The following is a 17,214-nucleotide window of genomic DNA, read 5'->3' on the forward strand; positions in this document are numbered from 1 at the left end:
CCAACTAACGGAGGTGAAGGATTTAGAAATTTTAGTTTCATGTTCTGTTTGCACATGAAATGTTGTTGGCTAATTTTCGCTGTTCATGTATGTTTGCTGAGTTCGCTAGGCCTTGCAGAGTCAAATACGTGGGGGAAAAAAGCCCGACTCAACTTCACAACTGCAGGAACTCAAGTAGCGGTGATATCTGACAACATCGATCGATTAGCAATTCATTTAAAACAACCATGGTCCAAAAGAACGTACAAAGTTCGCATCCTGATCATTGTAGTGAAAACCACAACAATTTTAAATTTGCGACGCGGAGTCGCCTAACCAATCCAGCCGGGAATATTTCCGTGCCTGTCCGTGCTTGTCACCTTCTCGTGCCCAGATTGCCTCGTCCAGGACAAGAGTCCAAGGAATTACACGAAGCTAACGCATAGCGCGGGAAAACGTGTGCGGACGACTCACGATTGGTTAATTTTACTTCTGATTGGATGAAAAAGTGGCGACAGTTCAGATATTCTGGTAAAAATTACTGTTAAAATCTGAAAACTGAAATCTAGATTTTTTGTAACAAAAGTATTATGCGAGCTCAGACTTTCAACCATCAGAAATATTCAATAATCATTTAAGCAAGACAACAGACCCGGAAAAAATAAAAATGTAAAGAATACATTTTATAATATCCAAATTTGCGAAATTTTAGGAATAGTTTCAGAATAAACTCGAGGCTGAGATTTGAAAAGGATATAATTTCGTGTGTTGAAAATTTGTTAAGTTCTTAACTAAACAGTACAAATTCTTCCTTTCTTAGGAAACGGCAAAAAACTAGCCAAAAAAAAATTACAGCACCAGCCATATGTTCAATGCTAATAACATTTCTGCAAGAAGTTATGTGCGTCATACCAGGCTTTATTACTGCAGTCTGACTCAAAAGCCATCAAAGCCAATAAAACGGAAATGTCATAAACTATAATCTAAGAATATTCACAAAAATGTTTTCAGCCTAAAATCGGCAGAAAAATAAGAATATTCAGTCTGGGCCGGAAAAACAATATTCTCATAAAAAAAGAGTGTACACTAAGGGACTGTGAGCTACACTGATTCTCTTGACTACACTGATATACACCAAACATATCATGAACCTTTGTCATGATCTAAATTCTTGATTACTTATCTGATTTTCGCCATGCTGAACGAATTAGCCACTGGCACCTGGTTTGAATTCAAGTCCAACAACACAGTTCACTGTGTGTTTTATTAAACAGGGCGAACTCTTTGATACGCATTTCTGGCATGACCAGTCAGATACTGACATCACCAACAACAATTATCACCCATCTACACACGTTAAAAACCGCACCGAGCACAGGAGACGTTTGAACAGATCAAAGCATCTTTAAAAAAATTGGATAACTGACTGAGCTCTGACTGAGCTACAATGATGAATGCATGGATGACCGTGATGAATGCATGACCTTGAAAACGTATGTCTGATAAATCGCCTAATCTAATCCCCATAAACATTCCATTGGAAAAGAACTGAAAATCTTGCCATACTTAACTCGATCGGGCGAGGAATCTGCTAAGACATGACCACAAATGCAATGTATACAAACTGGAAACCTCCCCTAATAGAAGTTTGTGTTTCCGTTGTCCTAGTACTGTGTGCTCCGCCACACAAGGAGAGCGACTAAGAATAGTTACCACTGCACCAATGTAACATTTCACTATCAAAACACAGGGTAGATTAGCCAGAGAATGTAACGACGCAAAGAAATAAAACTCGTAATGAATACATGTTGTTGTTTCAGTGTTTTTGTTGGAAGAAGCTCCCTACCGGCTTCAATGCATAAACGTCATCCCTTTATAACCGGGCACCCCACGAGCACTCGACGAGCTATCTATCAAAACGTCAACGCCCTGAACTGGAATGTGTTAAAAGTTATCACGGCAAACAGATTAGTTTTGCGGCCGGGCAGCCAATCACAACCATGTGGCGCATGAATAATTGGATTTATAACGGCACATTCTAGGTAGACAAGTTTATCGGAGTTCAGGACTGTGCGAGATGGAAAACATCTTCAACATAAGGGCTTTCAACACCAGAATTTGATACAGCTCAAGTGCAACAAAGCACAATAACATCTGAAAGCTGAGGTAACTCAAGTTTTAGGTTCTGTTTAGAAAAAGTGAATTTCCTTACATCAATGGTCATTGAAATTACAACGGAATTTGCAGACGTTTCGTGGACAAGCCCGTATAGATTTTTTGGTTAAAGAACTCTTTACAGATTAATTACTGTTTGTTTGTTTTATATAGCTCTCAACACTGGTTACTAAAAGGTTAACGTCTGTTGTGTCACCCTGAAAGTTTTACAAATATCTTGTATTCGATGGGGCCACATTGCTGTACGTACGTATTCGGTCAAGCACAAACTACAGCTACAATCATGTTCAAAATACAGATCAAATTCGCGACACACGAGTCTCCGAAATTCGAGGAGTATTTTCCAGTTTGTTAAAAGAGCTTTCTCCCAGCTAGATTACGAGAAGTCCTTCTTTCGTTTAGTCCGTGTCGAGCGGGACCATATTAGCGAAAGAGGACTTCTCGTGGATAGAAGACTACTACACTGGTAAATCTCCCAGCTCGTCATTCGTTTGTCAGCTAAAACGGAAATGGTTGGCCTCCGACTGTCATACTTACTATCCCTCGCTTGACCTTTATGTCGGCCATTTATCGCGATGTTTTTTTATCAATAGAAAGCATACCCCTCGCTGTAGATATCGGAGTCCAAATCTTGGATTCCGCTATGTTATATATGTTTATAAACTATACCAGCGCACCAGCTTGATTTGCTTTGATATTTGGTGCGATCCGCTGGCATTTGGAGCATTCGAACAAAGTACTTCTGGAGTATAAGTTTGCGTTAGGGGTTTTTGGTTTTTTCAAAAACTAAGCAGGCTGCTACTTTATACACTTAGTCCCGCTCAGTGCTTTTGCGCGCCAGACACAATCAAGCCTTTTTCTCAAACAATAACACTGCACCCTAGCCTGGCAGACAATCACGCTATAAATATTATGTTTTAGAGGCGTAGCGCACGACAATTTCCGCTGTACACACAACGCGCGGTGACGCCAGTTATCGCACCTAGTAACGTATTAACATCTGTAATATCCGCAGGATTGCTCGCTGACGCACAGTGAGATTTTCAAGATCGGCCATCGATTGAAAGTGGCTCGAGTTTGAAGGTGTTTTGTCTACAGTGTTCGAGTCGATCATGGCGTTTAGTGCAATCCTCAAGAGTGGAATCTGGCTGGGCGCTGTCTTCATGTTACTGGTAATGGATGCGGTAAGTTTCCAAACACTCTGTAGTAGCGCTTAGGTTTCAACGCTTGCAATAATTTCATTGCAACATGCGTGTGAGGCAGTCCTTCATTTGCGACGAGAAACGACTCAAAGACTGCGTATTACGCTGCAAGTATTCGCAGAAAAACGGTTCAAAAGCGCATCATGTCACACTTGTGCAGGACTCTCCAATGTGTTTTTTATTAGCCGTTTTAATAGGCTATAGATCTTTCCTTTAGATACTAGTTTATATGAGGATAATTACGGATTGAAAAGTAACAGCCCCTAGCTTGTTTTGGAACCTTGCAAGATTACAACGGTGCAAATAGTTTATTAGCAGCATAACTAGTGAGGAAATCCCAGCTGAAGGCTTTGCGCCGATATCTCAATCGAGGTAGCCGAGTTTTCCTCTCGTTAGAGAAGCGAAATTCCATTGGATATCCGAGAGGCCCGTGACGAGCACATGGAACTGTCTGCCGCCGGCGCGCGACGAGAATTAATCTTCGCGATACTGGAATACTTCGAATTCAAAGTATTAAACTGAAAGTAACTTATGTTCTTAAAATAGAGATTGACTGGGGCGATTAATCTATGTTGAACAAATAGGAACCTCTACGCGGTTTGTTTACATTTGAAGGGAATGGAATAGGTGGCTTTCCGATGTAGTGTTTTCGTAATAACGCGCCAGACAGGAGCTCACAAAGAGACCGCTATTTTCTGAAAGCAGAAAACATGCTTGAGCTGTTCCGGTGTAAAATTCGACTAGTTCACGGATGAAATTTCTGAACTCTCCCGTTCTGACGTTTGAATAGCGTTAGATGTGTGAAAAAAGCACTTTAGATCTCGACGTGTTCTTTTCAGTGCCTGAAATACACGTGCCCTTGATGAGAGAAATCTTGCGTTGATAATATCCACACCGGATCCTTTAAAAAAGTATTTACAATTGATAATGAAAAATGGGTATTCGAGACAGTGAGGCAGACGAAAATGTTTCAAGTTCTCACGTCCGCGATCAAAACGGACCAAAACGAAGAAATGCCAAAATTGTGACAGCCTTTCACAAAAGACAGGTTTTCCCCACCGGAAATCGCGTTCTTTGCCGGTGGCTGAAATAAAGCAACGCCTACATTACTGCCCAGTTGGACTGCGGCTTTTTTATTCGGCGCTCATTTTAGGACAAAAGACTTTACGTAATAAGATCTTAGACAGGCTAAGCTGGCAGAAAAAATAGACTTGAGAAAGTTCAATCTACTATGAATAGGAAAACATCGTCCTGGAAGATTCTTTCCGGTGTGCCTTCTAACCTGAGAAAATCGTTTTCACAATGAAAACAATGATGAATTTTTTTTGTCTATCAAAGCTTCCGAAACTGTAGAACCCTTTCGAAATCCTTGCATTTGGCGCACGTGACAGCTATAGAATCTGTACCTATGCGAGACTGCCTGTGGCCGCCTATTTTTTTTAGCCAAAAATCATAATTTAGCGCGCGGTTTTCTTTGAACGTCCTCGCGTGCGTCTTACAAACTTTCAAACAGCGCACGGTGAACGTGCAATGAGAGATAAACGTGACTACTTGTGAAAGAAAAAAAAGAAAACTTGTCGCAGTGGCCGCGCCGGACAGCTGTCCGCACTATTGTGAGAAAACTGCCATCTTTTAAAACTGGAAAGTGAAGTGTCACAACCTCTTCCGGTATGTCAAACGCATTGAGAAGTTATTTTCTTCTTTTCGAATAAAAAACATCTTTCTCGAGAGGAAGGCTCATCTTGAACCGAAAATTCGTGAAAAAGAACACGAGTGCTATGTGATAGACATTTTATGCATTTTGGATTGTGCGCTTAAATCGCAATCGATTTTTAAGCGAATTTTCGCTCGCATTCTTTCTTTCTGTCTCACTGCAAGGTGTCTATTCATCTGGTCAATGTTGATTTGAGGTGGATCAATTAAAATAGTTTCGACCATCTATGGAATTGTCTCGAACAGATTTCGTTCAAACGCATCAAAATACTTCGAGAATTCCTTCAGTTGTCCGCAGCTTGCGATAATCCACGGTTTGAGCGATACCAGAATATTTGTTTTGAACCGCAAACTGTGACAAATTTACTCTTCATAAACTAGAGGTGAGATGTATTTCTATTTCTGTCAACAGTAAAGCGCTAAACACCCCGGTAGGAATCTTAATTAACGGATTTGCAGCGTCAGTGATCAATGCATTAAATTGCTTAATCTTTCTAATTGTATAATAATTAAATGAATGCGCCCACTCTGATTGGTCAATCAGCTAAGGTTTTTTGTGCCTGTAAACTCATGGAAATTTCGCATGTCTTCTGAATTATGATACAAAAGTAATAGACCACAAGTTTCTATGGTTTACAGGCATGATAAACCACTTGGAATGTTGGGAGAACACTCGAAGAATTCGTAAATCACTCGCCTGTGGCTTGTGATTTACGAATTCTTCGAGTGTTCTTCCAACATCCCGCGTGGTTTATCAGCCTGTAAACCATAAAAACTTGTGATCTATTGCTGAATTAAAGAGTATGTTCCATTCGCGTCACTAAACAAAACATTGAACACCTAAAAACAATTTCCTTGTGGTGTAAAGTTAATTAACGTCGAAAACGAAATAATTTCAAGCGATGTTGCAAAAACAGCTTTTACTTCACGTTTTGGGTGAATAAAAATCGAACCCACTATGTCATAAATACAACACGCCGCATGGAAAGAAGTGGAAGGCGGCAAAAATAGTTCTTTCGTCATTACTCGCGTAGACTGGGCACCAGAAAGATCTTTCGCGCGTTTTTGTGAACTTCGTCCATACCATCGTGTGGTCGAACTACCGCAAGCAGCTATACTAGTGCAGTGGAACCTCGATTTAACGAACCTCTCCTTGGTATAATGAACGATATTCGTGACAAGCGTGAGGTCAAGATGGCTGGATATTGGCCTTGCTCATTTTTTTTGCGTGTTTATGGATCAAAAAGGAATGGAGGTCCATAAACACGCAAAAAAAAGAACGAGGCCATTATCCAGCCATCTTGACTGAACAAGCTTGATCAATAAAATATCTATTATATAAGAAAAATAATACTATTTTCTTGCGGGACACAGCGGGTCATCCCGAGCGGGAAAGATAGCGCCATCTTTGGGAAAATATGTATTAGTAAGATTGATTGTTGACATAAAAATATTCGGAAACGCGAGGCCTATAAGAACATAAGGAAGGTCTGACAGCAACACTGAAGTCCATTATCAACAAACAAGCATAACTATTAAGTACCACGAGTGCAGCTCTATACATGAGCTCCTCCGATCCATCAGTTTAGATCATTACATTACCGCCCCCCCCCCCTCCCCCACTGCATTACCCATTTACCTCATTATATACTTTAACACATGTACTCTCTATTCCTCATGACAGGAGGGAAGAGCCGTTCCAAGGGAACAGGAATTTAGGGCAGAGGACGATTTATATCCAGTGGAACTGGAACCTGTCTATAACGGTAAGAAACTTTGTTCATTTAGATCCGCTGGGAGGTACTCTGGGGATGGGCGGCCCGCCTCCCAAAAGGCTTACCATATTTATGACCAAAATCGCCGATTTTCAATACCCTCTTTATGACCTGACCCTAAATCAATACCCTGTTTGAGACCTGCCTTATACTTAGTTTCCTAGTTCAGACCGATGTTAAGGCATTGTGAAGGGCTTCTGTTGATCGGTATTGTCGAAGTAGCTTCTTCTAAAAGAAAAATGCCCAATTTAAGACTAGAGTGCAAAAATCAGACCCTATTAATGATCAAAATGGCTAAAAGGGAGTACCCCCCCCCCCCGATTTAGATATCAAAATCTGCCCGTATGGCACCCTAGGAATTCTATCGAGTTTTAGGCCCGTCCACACGTCTCCGGATATTCTTGAATCCGCAACTTTTTCGTTCTGGATTCAAAAATTTCCCCGTCCACGCGTAGCGTATTCAAATCGAATTCGCCTGTCCACACGCATCCGATGGTATCCAGATTCACTCTAGAGAAACTAGGCCTACACGTTGTGCCGCCATATTGGTTTATTGTTCGGTAAGAGACTGGACACGATTTTGCTACGTCATCGGATTCGAAAATATCCGGATTCGCCGTCCACACGTTATCGGATTCGTTGCGGATTTAATTTTTCCACTCTGGAGAGCGGACTAAAAAATATCCGGATTCGCTGCCGAATTCGTCGGATACGTGTGGACGGAAGCCGTATCCGGAGAGAAAAAGTTGCGGATTCAAAAATATCCGGATACGTGTGGACGGGCCCTTAGTAAAACAGTATAAATCTGCTAGCGTCGGTTCTATCACGAATGCCGTTCTCTGACTGGCTACGTAGCGTAACATTGTGCCCTTGTTATAAAAATGACGGCCGTTTCCTGGCGTTTTCGAAGTGTTTGTGAAGAGGATTTAGATAAAGTTTTGAACGACTAGTAGATTTATACTAAAACAATTAGATTACTCGCTCTCAATTTCTATGCGTTATTCACGCGATATTAATCTCGAGCTCGTAATCTAATTGTTTAATAGAAACGCGATTTTAAACCAGTCAGCGCGCTTAGTTTTATACTATTTTCTAACAATAACCACGTTTTAAAAGAGAGTGACGTGTTTGAAGGAAAATCTCAAACCGAAACCTTCGGAGGCCAATACGACGAGGCCGAGGTTTGAGATTTTCCCGTAAAGACCGAAAGTTTGAGGTTAATAAGTTGTTATTATACGGCTTTTTGCTTTGCTTTTGCAGGCCTGTAATTGGCCTGTGGTTATTACGGGAGAATAATGCCAAACCAATAAGCCAATCAGAGCGCGCGTTATATTGGCTACAAACACAAGCCATATAATAAAGACTTAAAAGAGTCTCGAGAATTAGCCGTCAACTTGAGTGAATTCAATGGTGTTGTCATTTTACGACAGAATGCCAAACACGAGATCTTAAGGTAGCTCAAAAGAGTTTCCAGCACATTCCAAGACGTTGATTTTTGATCAGTCATCATTACCACTCTCTATCAGTTGATGCTACAATCATGGTATCTAAAAACTGTCCAATCATTGGCGAAAATGTTGGTTTCATTTTCGTGACACAATGGGTTACCATACTGTAGCAACAGCATGACCTGCTAAAAGACACCCTTCATGTCATCTCTATGTATTTCAAAAACGGCACAGTGACACCTTCTTTTGGTATCGAATTTTAATAAGCAGGATAAGGTGCAACTTTTGGCAAATTTTAAAAAGATTCCGTACCTGGGGTTTCGAGCTGTACATACCTTGTTGAAATGTGCTGTGAACCGTTTTGAGCCACCTTAAGGCCTTTGTCGGTTGAGGCTATTCCGCCAGTAACTCCAAACCGTCATACGATTTTGCTATCCCCAGAAGGGTGATCGGGACAATGTTTCTCGGTACGTTTCTTAGTTTAGTTTCTAATCTTGGATCATTTTGATACACAGAGGGGATGTTAGTTGGCTACTCTCCAGCTGAAGATGAAGCAAGTGGGTTAGGCATTCAAATCATTACTTCAGCACCCGTCAACGAAACAAACGAAAAGGACAACCTACTTCCCACACCGATAGGAACCAGTGTAGAGAGTGAGACACCACCACCGAAACTAGCTCAAAAAGTCACAGATGACATTTTTGACAACGTGGAAAATAACGTAGACCCAACTACGCCAGGCACCGACGATGATATAATAGATATCATAGACGTAGAGCCGACAACTCCTAGTTTAACTAATGAACCGCCATTGAGAACGACAAAACAATCAGCGTCTGAAGAACCAACCACTGAGTCGCCTTCTGAGAAAGCAACAACTGAAAAGCCATCTGAAAAAGCAACAACACAATCACCTTCTAAAGAAGAAATCACAGAATCACCTTCAAAAGAACCAACAACACAAACACCTTCTGAAGAAGCAACAACAGCGTCGCCTTCAGAAAAAAAAACAACAGAGTCGCCTTCTAAAGAAGCAACGACAAAATCACCTTCTAAAGAAATAACACCACAATCGCCCTCTGGACAGGTAACAACAGAATCGCCTTCTGAAGAAGCAACAAAAGAATCACCTTCTGAAGAGGTAACAACAGAATCGCCTTCTCAAGAAGCAACAACAGAATCGCCTTTTGAAGAAGCAACAAAAGAATCACCTTCTAAAGAGGTAACAACAGAATCGCCTTCTCAAGAAGCAACAACAGAATCGCCTTCTGAAGACGTAACAACAGAATCGCCTTCTAAAGAGGTAACAACAGAATCGCCTTCTAAAGAAGCAACAACAGAATCGCCTTCTGGACACGTAAACACAGAATCGCCTTCTGAAGAAGCAACAACAGAATTGCCTTCTCAAGACGTAACAACAGAATCGCCTTCGGAAGAGGTAACAACAGAATCGCCTTCTGAAGAGGCAACAACCGAATCGCCTTCTGAAGAGGTAACAACAGAATCGCCTTCTCAAGAAGCAACAACAGAATCGCCTTCTGAAGACGTAACAACAGAATTGCCTTCTAAAGAGGTAAAAACAGAATCGCCAACTAAAGATGCAACAACAGAATCGCCTTCTGAAGACGTAACAACAGAATCGCCTTCTAAAGAGGTAACAACAGAATCGCCTTCTAAAGAAGCAACAACAGAATCGCCTTCTGAAGACGTAAACACAGAATCGCCTTCTGAAGAAGCAACAACAGAATCGCCCTCGGAAGAGGTAACACCAGAATCGCCCTCTGACGAAGTATCAACTGAATTGCCTTCTCAAGAAGCAACAACAGAATCGCCTTCTGAAGAAGCAAAAACTGAATCATCTTCTGAAAAAGCAACAACAGAATCAGCTTCTGAAGAAGCAACAACAGCATCAACTATTGAAGAAGTAACAACAGAATCAGCATCTGAAGAAACAACAAAATCAACTCCTGAAGAAGTAACAACAGAATCACCTTCTGAGGAAGCAACAACAAAATCACTTTCTGAAGCAACAACAGAATCGCCTTCTGAAGAAGCAACGACTGAATCACCTTCTGAAGATGTAACAACAGAAACAAATTCTGAAGAACCAACAGAGTCACCTTCTGAAGACGTAACAACAGAATCTCCTTCTGAAGTAACGACTGAATCACCCTCTAAAGAAGCAATTACAGAGTCACCTTCTCAAGAGGCAACAGCAGAATCGCTTTCTGAAGACGCAAAGACTGAATCACCTTCTGCAGAAGGAACAACAGAATCACCTTCTGAAAAAGCAACAACAGAATCGCCTTCTGAAGAGGTAACAACAGAATCTCATTCTAAAGACGTAACAACAGAATCTCCTTCTAAAGAAGTAACGAGTGAATCGCCTTCTGAAGAAGTAACAATAGAATCGCCTTCTGAAGATGCAACAACAGCATCACCTTCTGAACAGGTAACGACTAAATCATCTTCTAACGAGGTAACGAGTGTATCACCTTCTGTAGAAGCAACAACAGCGTCACCGTCTGAAGAAGCAACAACTGTTTCGCCTTCTGAAGAAGTCACGACTGAATCGCCTTCTGAAGACGCACTAACAGATTCACCCTCTGAAGAAACAACTGAATCACCTACTGAACAAGTAACGACTGAATCACCTTCTGAAGACATAACCACAGATTCACTTTCTGAAGAAGTAACGACTGAATCCCCTTCCGAAGAAGTAACAACAGAATCACCTTCTGAAGAAGTAACGACTGAATCACCTTCTGAAGACATAACAACAGAATCACCTTCTGAAGAAGAAACAACAAAATCACCTGAAGTAGAGGTAACAACAGAATTGCCTGAAGAAGTGACGAGCGAATCGCCTTCTGAAGAAGTAACAACAGAATCGCCTTCTGAAAAAGCAACAACAGAATCGCCTTCTGAAAAAGTAACAACAAAATCTCCTTCCGAAGAAATAACAACAGAACCACCTTCCGAAGAAGCAACAACAGAATCACCTGAAGTAACGAGCGAATCGCCTTCTGAAGAAGTAACAACAGAATCGCCTTCTGAAGAAGCAACAACAGAATCGCCTGAAGACGTAACGACTGAATCGCCTTCTGAAGAAGTAACAACAGAATCGCCTTCTGAAGAAGCAACAACAAAATCGCCTGAAGAAGTAACGAGTGAATCGCCTTTTAAAGAAGTAACAACAGAATCACCTTCTGCAGAAGTAGCAACAGAATCACCTAAAGAAGTAACAACAGAATCACCTGAAGAAGTAACGAGCGAATCGCCTTCTGAAGAAGTAACAACAGAACCGCCTTTTAAAAAAGAAACAACAGGATCGCCTTCTGAAGAAATAACAACAGAACCACCTTCTGAAGAAGCAACAACAGAATCACCTGAAAAACTAACGAGCGAATCGCCTTCTGAAGTAACAACAGAATTGCCTTTTGAAGAAGCAACTACAGAATCGCCTGAAGAAGTAACGAGTGAATCGCCTTCTGACGAAGTAACAACAGAATCGCCTTCTGAAGATGCAACAACAGAATCGTCTTCTGAAGAGGAAACGACTAAATCATCTTCCGACGAGGTAACAACTGAATCACCTTCTGTAAAAGCAACAACAGTGTCACCGTCTGAAGAAGCAACCACTGTTTCGCCTTCTGAAGAAGGAACGACTGAATCGCCTTCTGAAGACGTACTAACAGAATCACTTTCTGAAGAAGTAACAACTGAATCACCTACTGAACAAGTAACGACTGAATCACTTTCTGAAGACATAACAACAGAATCACTTTCTGAAGAAGTAACGACTGAATCACCTTCCGAAGAAGTAACAACAGAATCACCTTCTGAAGAAGTAACGACTGAATCACCTTCTAAAGACTTGACAACAGAATCACCTTCTAAAGAAGTAACAACAGAATCACCTGAAGAAATAACGAGCGAATCGCCTTCTGAAGAAGTAACAACAGAATCGCCTTCTGAAAAAGCAACAAAAGAATCGCCTTCTGAAGAAGTAAAAACAGAATCTCCTTCCGAAGAAATAACAACAGAACCACCTTCTGAAGAAGCAACAACAGAATCACCTTCTGAAGAAGCAACAACTGAATCACCTTCTGAGGAAGCAACGACTGAATTACCCTCTGAAGAAGCAACGACTGAATCACCTTCTGAAGAAGAAACAACAGAATCACCCTTTGAAGAAGCAACGACTGAATTACCTTCTGAGGAAGTAACAACAGAATCAGCATCTAAAGAAGCAATAACAGAATCACCTTCTGAAGGAGTAACGACTGAATCACCTTCTGAAGAAGTAACAACAGAATCACCTTCTGAAGAGCTAACAACAGAATCGCCCTTTAAAGAAGCAACGACTGAGTCACCTTCTGAAGAAGTAACAACAGAATCACCTTCTGAAGAGCTAACAACACAATCACCTTCTGAAGAAGCAACGACTGAATCACCTTCTGAAGAAGTACCAACAGAATCGCCTTCTCAAGAAGCAACGTCTGAATCACCTGAAAAAGTAACGACTGTTTTACCTTCTAGAGAAGTAACAACAGAATCATCCCCTGAAAAAGCAACGAATGAATCACCTTCTGAAGAAGCAACGACTCAATCATCTTCTGAAGAAGTAACAACAGAATCACCCTCTGAAAAAGCAACGACTGAATTACCTTATGAGGAAGTAACAACAGAATCACCTTCTGAGGAAGCAACGACTGAATCACCTTCTGAAGAAGTAACAACAGAATCACCTCCTGAAGAGCTAACAACACAATCACCTTCTGAAGAAGCAACCACTGAATCACCTTATGAGGAAGTAACAACAGAATCGCCTTCTGAAGAAGCAACGACTGAATCACCTGAAGAAGTAACGACCGATTTACCTTCTACAGAAGTAACAACAGAATCACCCCCTGAAAGAGCAACGACTGAATCACCTTCTGAAGAAGCAACAACCGAATCACCTTCTGAAGAAGTAACGACTCAATCAACCTCTGAAGAAGCAACGACTGAATCATCTTCTGAAGAAGTAACAACAGAATCACCCTCTGAAAAAGCAACGACTGAATTACCTTCTGAGGAAGTAACAACAGAATCAGCATCTGAAGAAGCAACAACAGGATCACCTTCTGAAGAAGCAACGACTGAATCACCTTCTGAAGAGCTAACGACAGAATCACCTTCTCAAGAAGCAACCACTGAATCACCTTCTGAGGAAGTAACAACAGAATCGCCTTCTGAAGACGCAACGACTGAATCACCTGAAGAAGTAACGACTGATTTACCTTCTACAGAAGTAACAACAGAATCACCCCCTGAAGAAGCAACGACTGAATCACCTTCTGAAGCAGCGACTGAATCACCTTCTGAAGAAGCAACAACAGAATCACCTTCTGAAGAGCTAACAACAGAATCGCCTTCTGAAGAAGCAACGGCTGAATTACCTTCTGAAGAAGTAACAACAGAATCACCCTCTGAAGGGCTAACAACAGAATCTCTCTCTGAAGAGGTAACAACGGAATCTCCTTCTGATGAAGGAAAGACAGAATCACCCTCTGAAGAAGGAACGACAAAGTCGCCTGCTGAAGAAACAACAGAATCACCCTCTGAAGAAGTAACGACTGAATTGCCTTCTGAAGTAGTAACATCTGTATCACCTCCTGTAGAAGTGACAACAGAATCTCCTTCTGAAAAACCAACAACAGCATCACCCTCTGAAGAAACAACGACAGAATCACCTTCTGAAGAAGTAACAACAGAATCGCCTTCTGAAGAAGCAACGACTGAATCACCTGAAGAAGTAACAACTGATGTACCTTCTACAGAAGTAACAACAGAATCACCCCCTGAAGAAGCAACGACTGAATCACCTTCTGAAGCAGCGACTGAATCACCTTCTGAAGAAGCAACAACAGAATCACCTTCTGAAGAGCTAACAACAGAATCGCCTTCTGAAGAAGCAACGGCTGAATTACCTTCTGAAGAAGTAACAACAGAATCACCCTCTGAAGGGCTAACAACAGAATCTCTCTCTGAAGAGGTAACAACGGAATCTCCTTCTGATGAAGGAAAGACAGAATCACCCTCTGAAGAAGGAACGACAAAGTCGCCTGCTGAAGAAACAACAGAATCACCCTCTGAAGAAGTAACGACTGAATTGCCTTCTGAAGTAGTAACATCTGTATCACCTCCTGTAGAAGTGACAACAGAATCTCCTTCTGAAAAACCAACAACAGCATCACCCTCTGAAGAAACAACGACAGAATCACCTTCTGAAGAAGTAACAACAGAATCGCCTTCTGAAGAAGCAACGACTGAATCACCTGAAGAAGTAACAACTGATGTACCTTCTACAGAAGTAACAACAGAATCACCCCCTGGAGAAGTAACGACTGAATCATTTTTTGAAGAAGTAACGACCGATAAACCTTCTGCCAAAATAACGACAGAATCACCCTCTAAGGAAGCAACAACAGAATCACCCTTTGAAGAAGCTACGACTGATACACCTTCTGTAGAAGTAACAACAGAATCACCCTCTAAAGAAGCAACAACAGAATCACCTTCTCAAAAAGTAACAACACAATCGCCTTCTGAAGAGGTAGCGACTGAATCGCCTTCTGAAGAAGTAACAACAGAATCACCTGCTAAAGAAGTAACAACAGAATCACGCTCTGAAGAAGCAACGACTGAATCACCCTCTTCAGAAGTAACAACAGAATCGCCCCTTGAAGAAGTAACGACTGAATCACTTTCGGAAGAAGTAACAACAGAATCAGCATCTGAAGAAGCAACGACTGAATCACCTTCTGAAGAAGTAACAACAGAATCGCCTTCTGAAGAAGCAACGACTGAATCACCTGAAGAAGTAACGACTGATGTACCTTCTACAAAAGTAACAACAGAATCATCCCCTGAAAAAGCAACGACTGAATCACCTTCTGAAGAAGCAACGACTGAATCACCTTCTGAAGAAGCAACGACTGAATCACCTTCTGAAGAAGCATCGACTGAATCACCTTCTGAAGAAGCAACGACTGAATCACCCTCTGAAGAAGCAACGACTCAATTACCTTCTGAAGAAGTAACAACAGAATCAGCATCTGAAGAAGCAACAACAGAATCATCTTCTGAAGAAGCAACGACTGAATCACCCTCTGAAGAAGCAACGACTCAATTACCTTCTGAGGAAGTAACAACAGAATCAGCATCTGAAGAAGCAACAACAGAATCATCTTCTGAAGAAGCAACGACTGAATCACCTTCTGAAGAAGTAACAACAGAATCACCTTCTGAAGAGCTAGCAACAGAATCACCCTTTGAAGAAGCAACGACTGAATCACCTTCTGAAGAAGTAACAACAGAATCGCCTTCTGAAGAAGCAACGACTGAATCACCTGAAGAAGTAACGACTGATGTACCTTCTACAAAAGTAACAACAGAATCATCCCCTGAAAAAGCAACGACTGAATCACCTTCTGAAGAAGCAACGACTGAATCACCTTCTGAAGAAGCATCGACTGAATCACCTTCTGAAGAAGCAAAGACTGAATCACCCTCTGAAGAAGCAACGACTCAATTACCTTCTGAAGAAGTAACAACAGAATCAGCATCTGAAGAAGCAACAACAGAATCATCTTCTGAAGAAGCAACGACTGAATCACCCTCTGAAGAAGCAACGACTCAATTACCTTCTGAGGAAGTAACAACAGAATCAGCATCTGAAGAAGCAACAACAGAATCATCTTCTGAAGAAGCAACGACTGAATCACCCTCTGAAGAAGCAACGACTCAATTACCTTCTGAGGAAGTAACAACAGAATCAGCATCTGAAGAAGCAACAACAGAATCATCTTCTGAAGAAGCAACGACTGAATCACCTTCTGAAGAAGTAACAACAGAATCATCTTCTGAAGAGCTAGCAACAGAATCACCCTTTGAAGAAGCAACGACTGAATCACCTTCTGAAGAAGTAACAACAGAATCACCTTTTGAAGAACTAACGACAGAATCACCTTCTGAAGAAGCAACGACTGAATTACCCTCTGAAGAAGTAACAACAGAATCACCTTCTGAAGAGCTAACAACAGAATCACTCTCTGAAGAGGTAACAACGGAATCTCCTTCTGATGAAGGAACGACAGAATCACCCTCTGAAGAAATAACTACAAAGTCGCCTTCTGAAGAAACAACGACAGAATCACCCTCTTTAGAAGTAACGACTGAATTGCCTTCTGGAGTAGTAACAACTGTATCACCTCCTGTACAAGTGACAACAGAATCTCCTTCTGAAGAACCAACAACAGCACCACCCTCTGAAGAAACAGCGACAGAATCACCTTCGGAAGAAGCAACAACAGCGTCACCTTCTGAAGAAACAACAACAGAATCACCTTCTGAAGAAGTGACCTCAGCTTCCCCTTCTGAAGAAGCTACGGTAGTTTCACCTAACAATGCAACGACTGAATCGCTTAAGTCTACCTTATCGCTGAGAACCACTGCACCCACAATTGCCATTGGTACCGAAGGTCCCTCCGAGAGTTTAGATGTAGGAAGTCAAGTGAAACAAACCACAACAAAGAAATCCCCTTTAGCGGATACCACAACAGTATCACCGTCAGTAGAAGCTACGTCCGAGTCATCTTCGATTGATGCCACAACTCAGCCTCCTATAGTAGATGCCACAACTAAATCACCTTCAGTAGATGCCACAACAACAGAAAGCAGCAGTACTGGATTTACGCCAACACCATTGGTGCAGACTACGACCACCGCTTTTGAGGTTGTGTCCACTACTGACTCTCCAAACGCTATTGATTACATCTCCACCACAAAACCCACAAGTGCGATTGATAATGGTAATGGAATCGAGAATGGTAATGGTTCACAGGTTAAAGGAAGAGAGGAAGGAGAAGGTAAGCA

General features: G+C 41.6%; 1 protein-coding gene across 2 annotated transcripts in view; it reads left to right on the forward strand.

Annotated features, from left to right (window-relative positions):
- LOC110066066 (uncharacterized) overlaps window positions 1-17,214 on the forward strand; it is a 29,698-nt gene that overhangs the window by 7,065 nt on the left and 5,419 nt on the right. The window contains exons 1-4 of one of the 2 annotated variants that reach the window (XM_089272557.1): window positions 1,919-2,145; window positions 3,170-3,338; window positions 6,754-6,835; window positions 8,808-17,207. In XM_089272557.1, the coding sequence (XP_089128683.1) occupies window positions 3,267-3,338; window positions 6,754-6,835; window positions 8,808-17,207 (8,554 nt within the window). In that variant the 5' untranslated portion in view covers window positions 1,919-2,145; window positions 3,170-3,266. Of the gene's footprint in view, window positions 1-1,918; window positions 2,146-3,169; window positions 3,339-6,753; window positions 6,836-8,807; window positions 17,208-17,214 lie in introns of those variants that run through there. The other variant, XM_089272556.1, reaches the window with a different exon arrangement.

The sequence above is a fragment of the Orbicella faveolata genome, unplaced genomic scaffold (assembly GCF_042242905.1).
Source record: "Orbicella faveolata isolate gen_17 unplaced genomic scaffold, um_ofav_v1 contig_35, whole genome shotgun sequence".
Lineage (NCBI taxonomy): Eukaryota > Metazoa > Cnidaria > Anthozoa > Scleractinia > Merulinidae > Orbicella > Orbicella faveolata.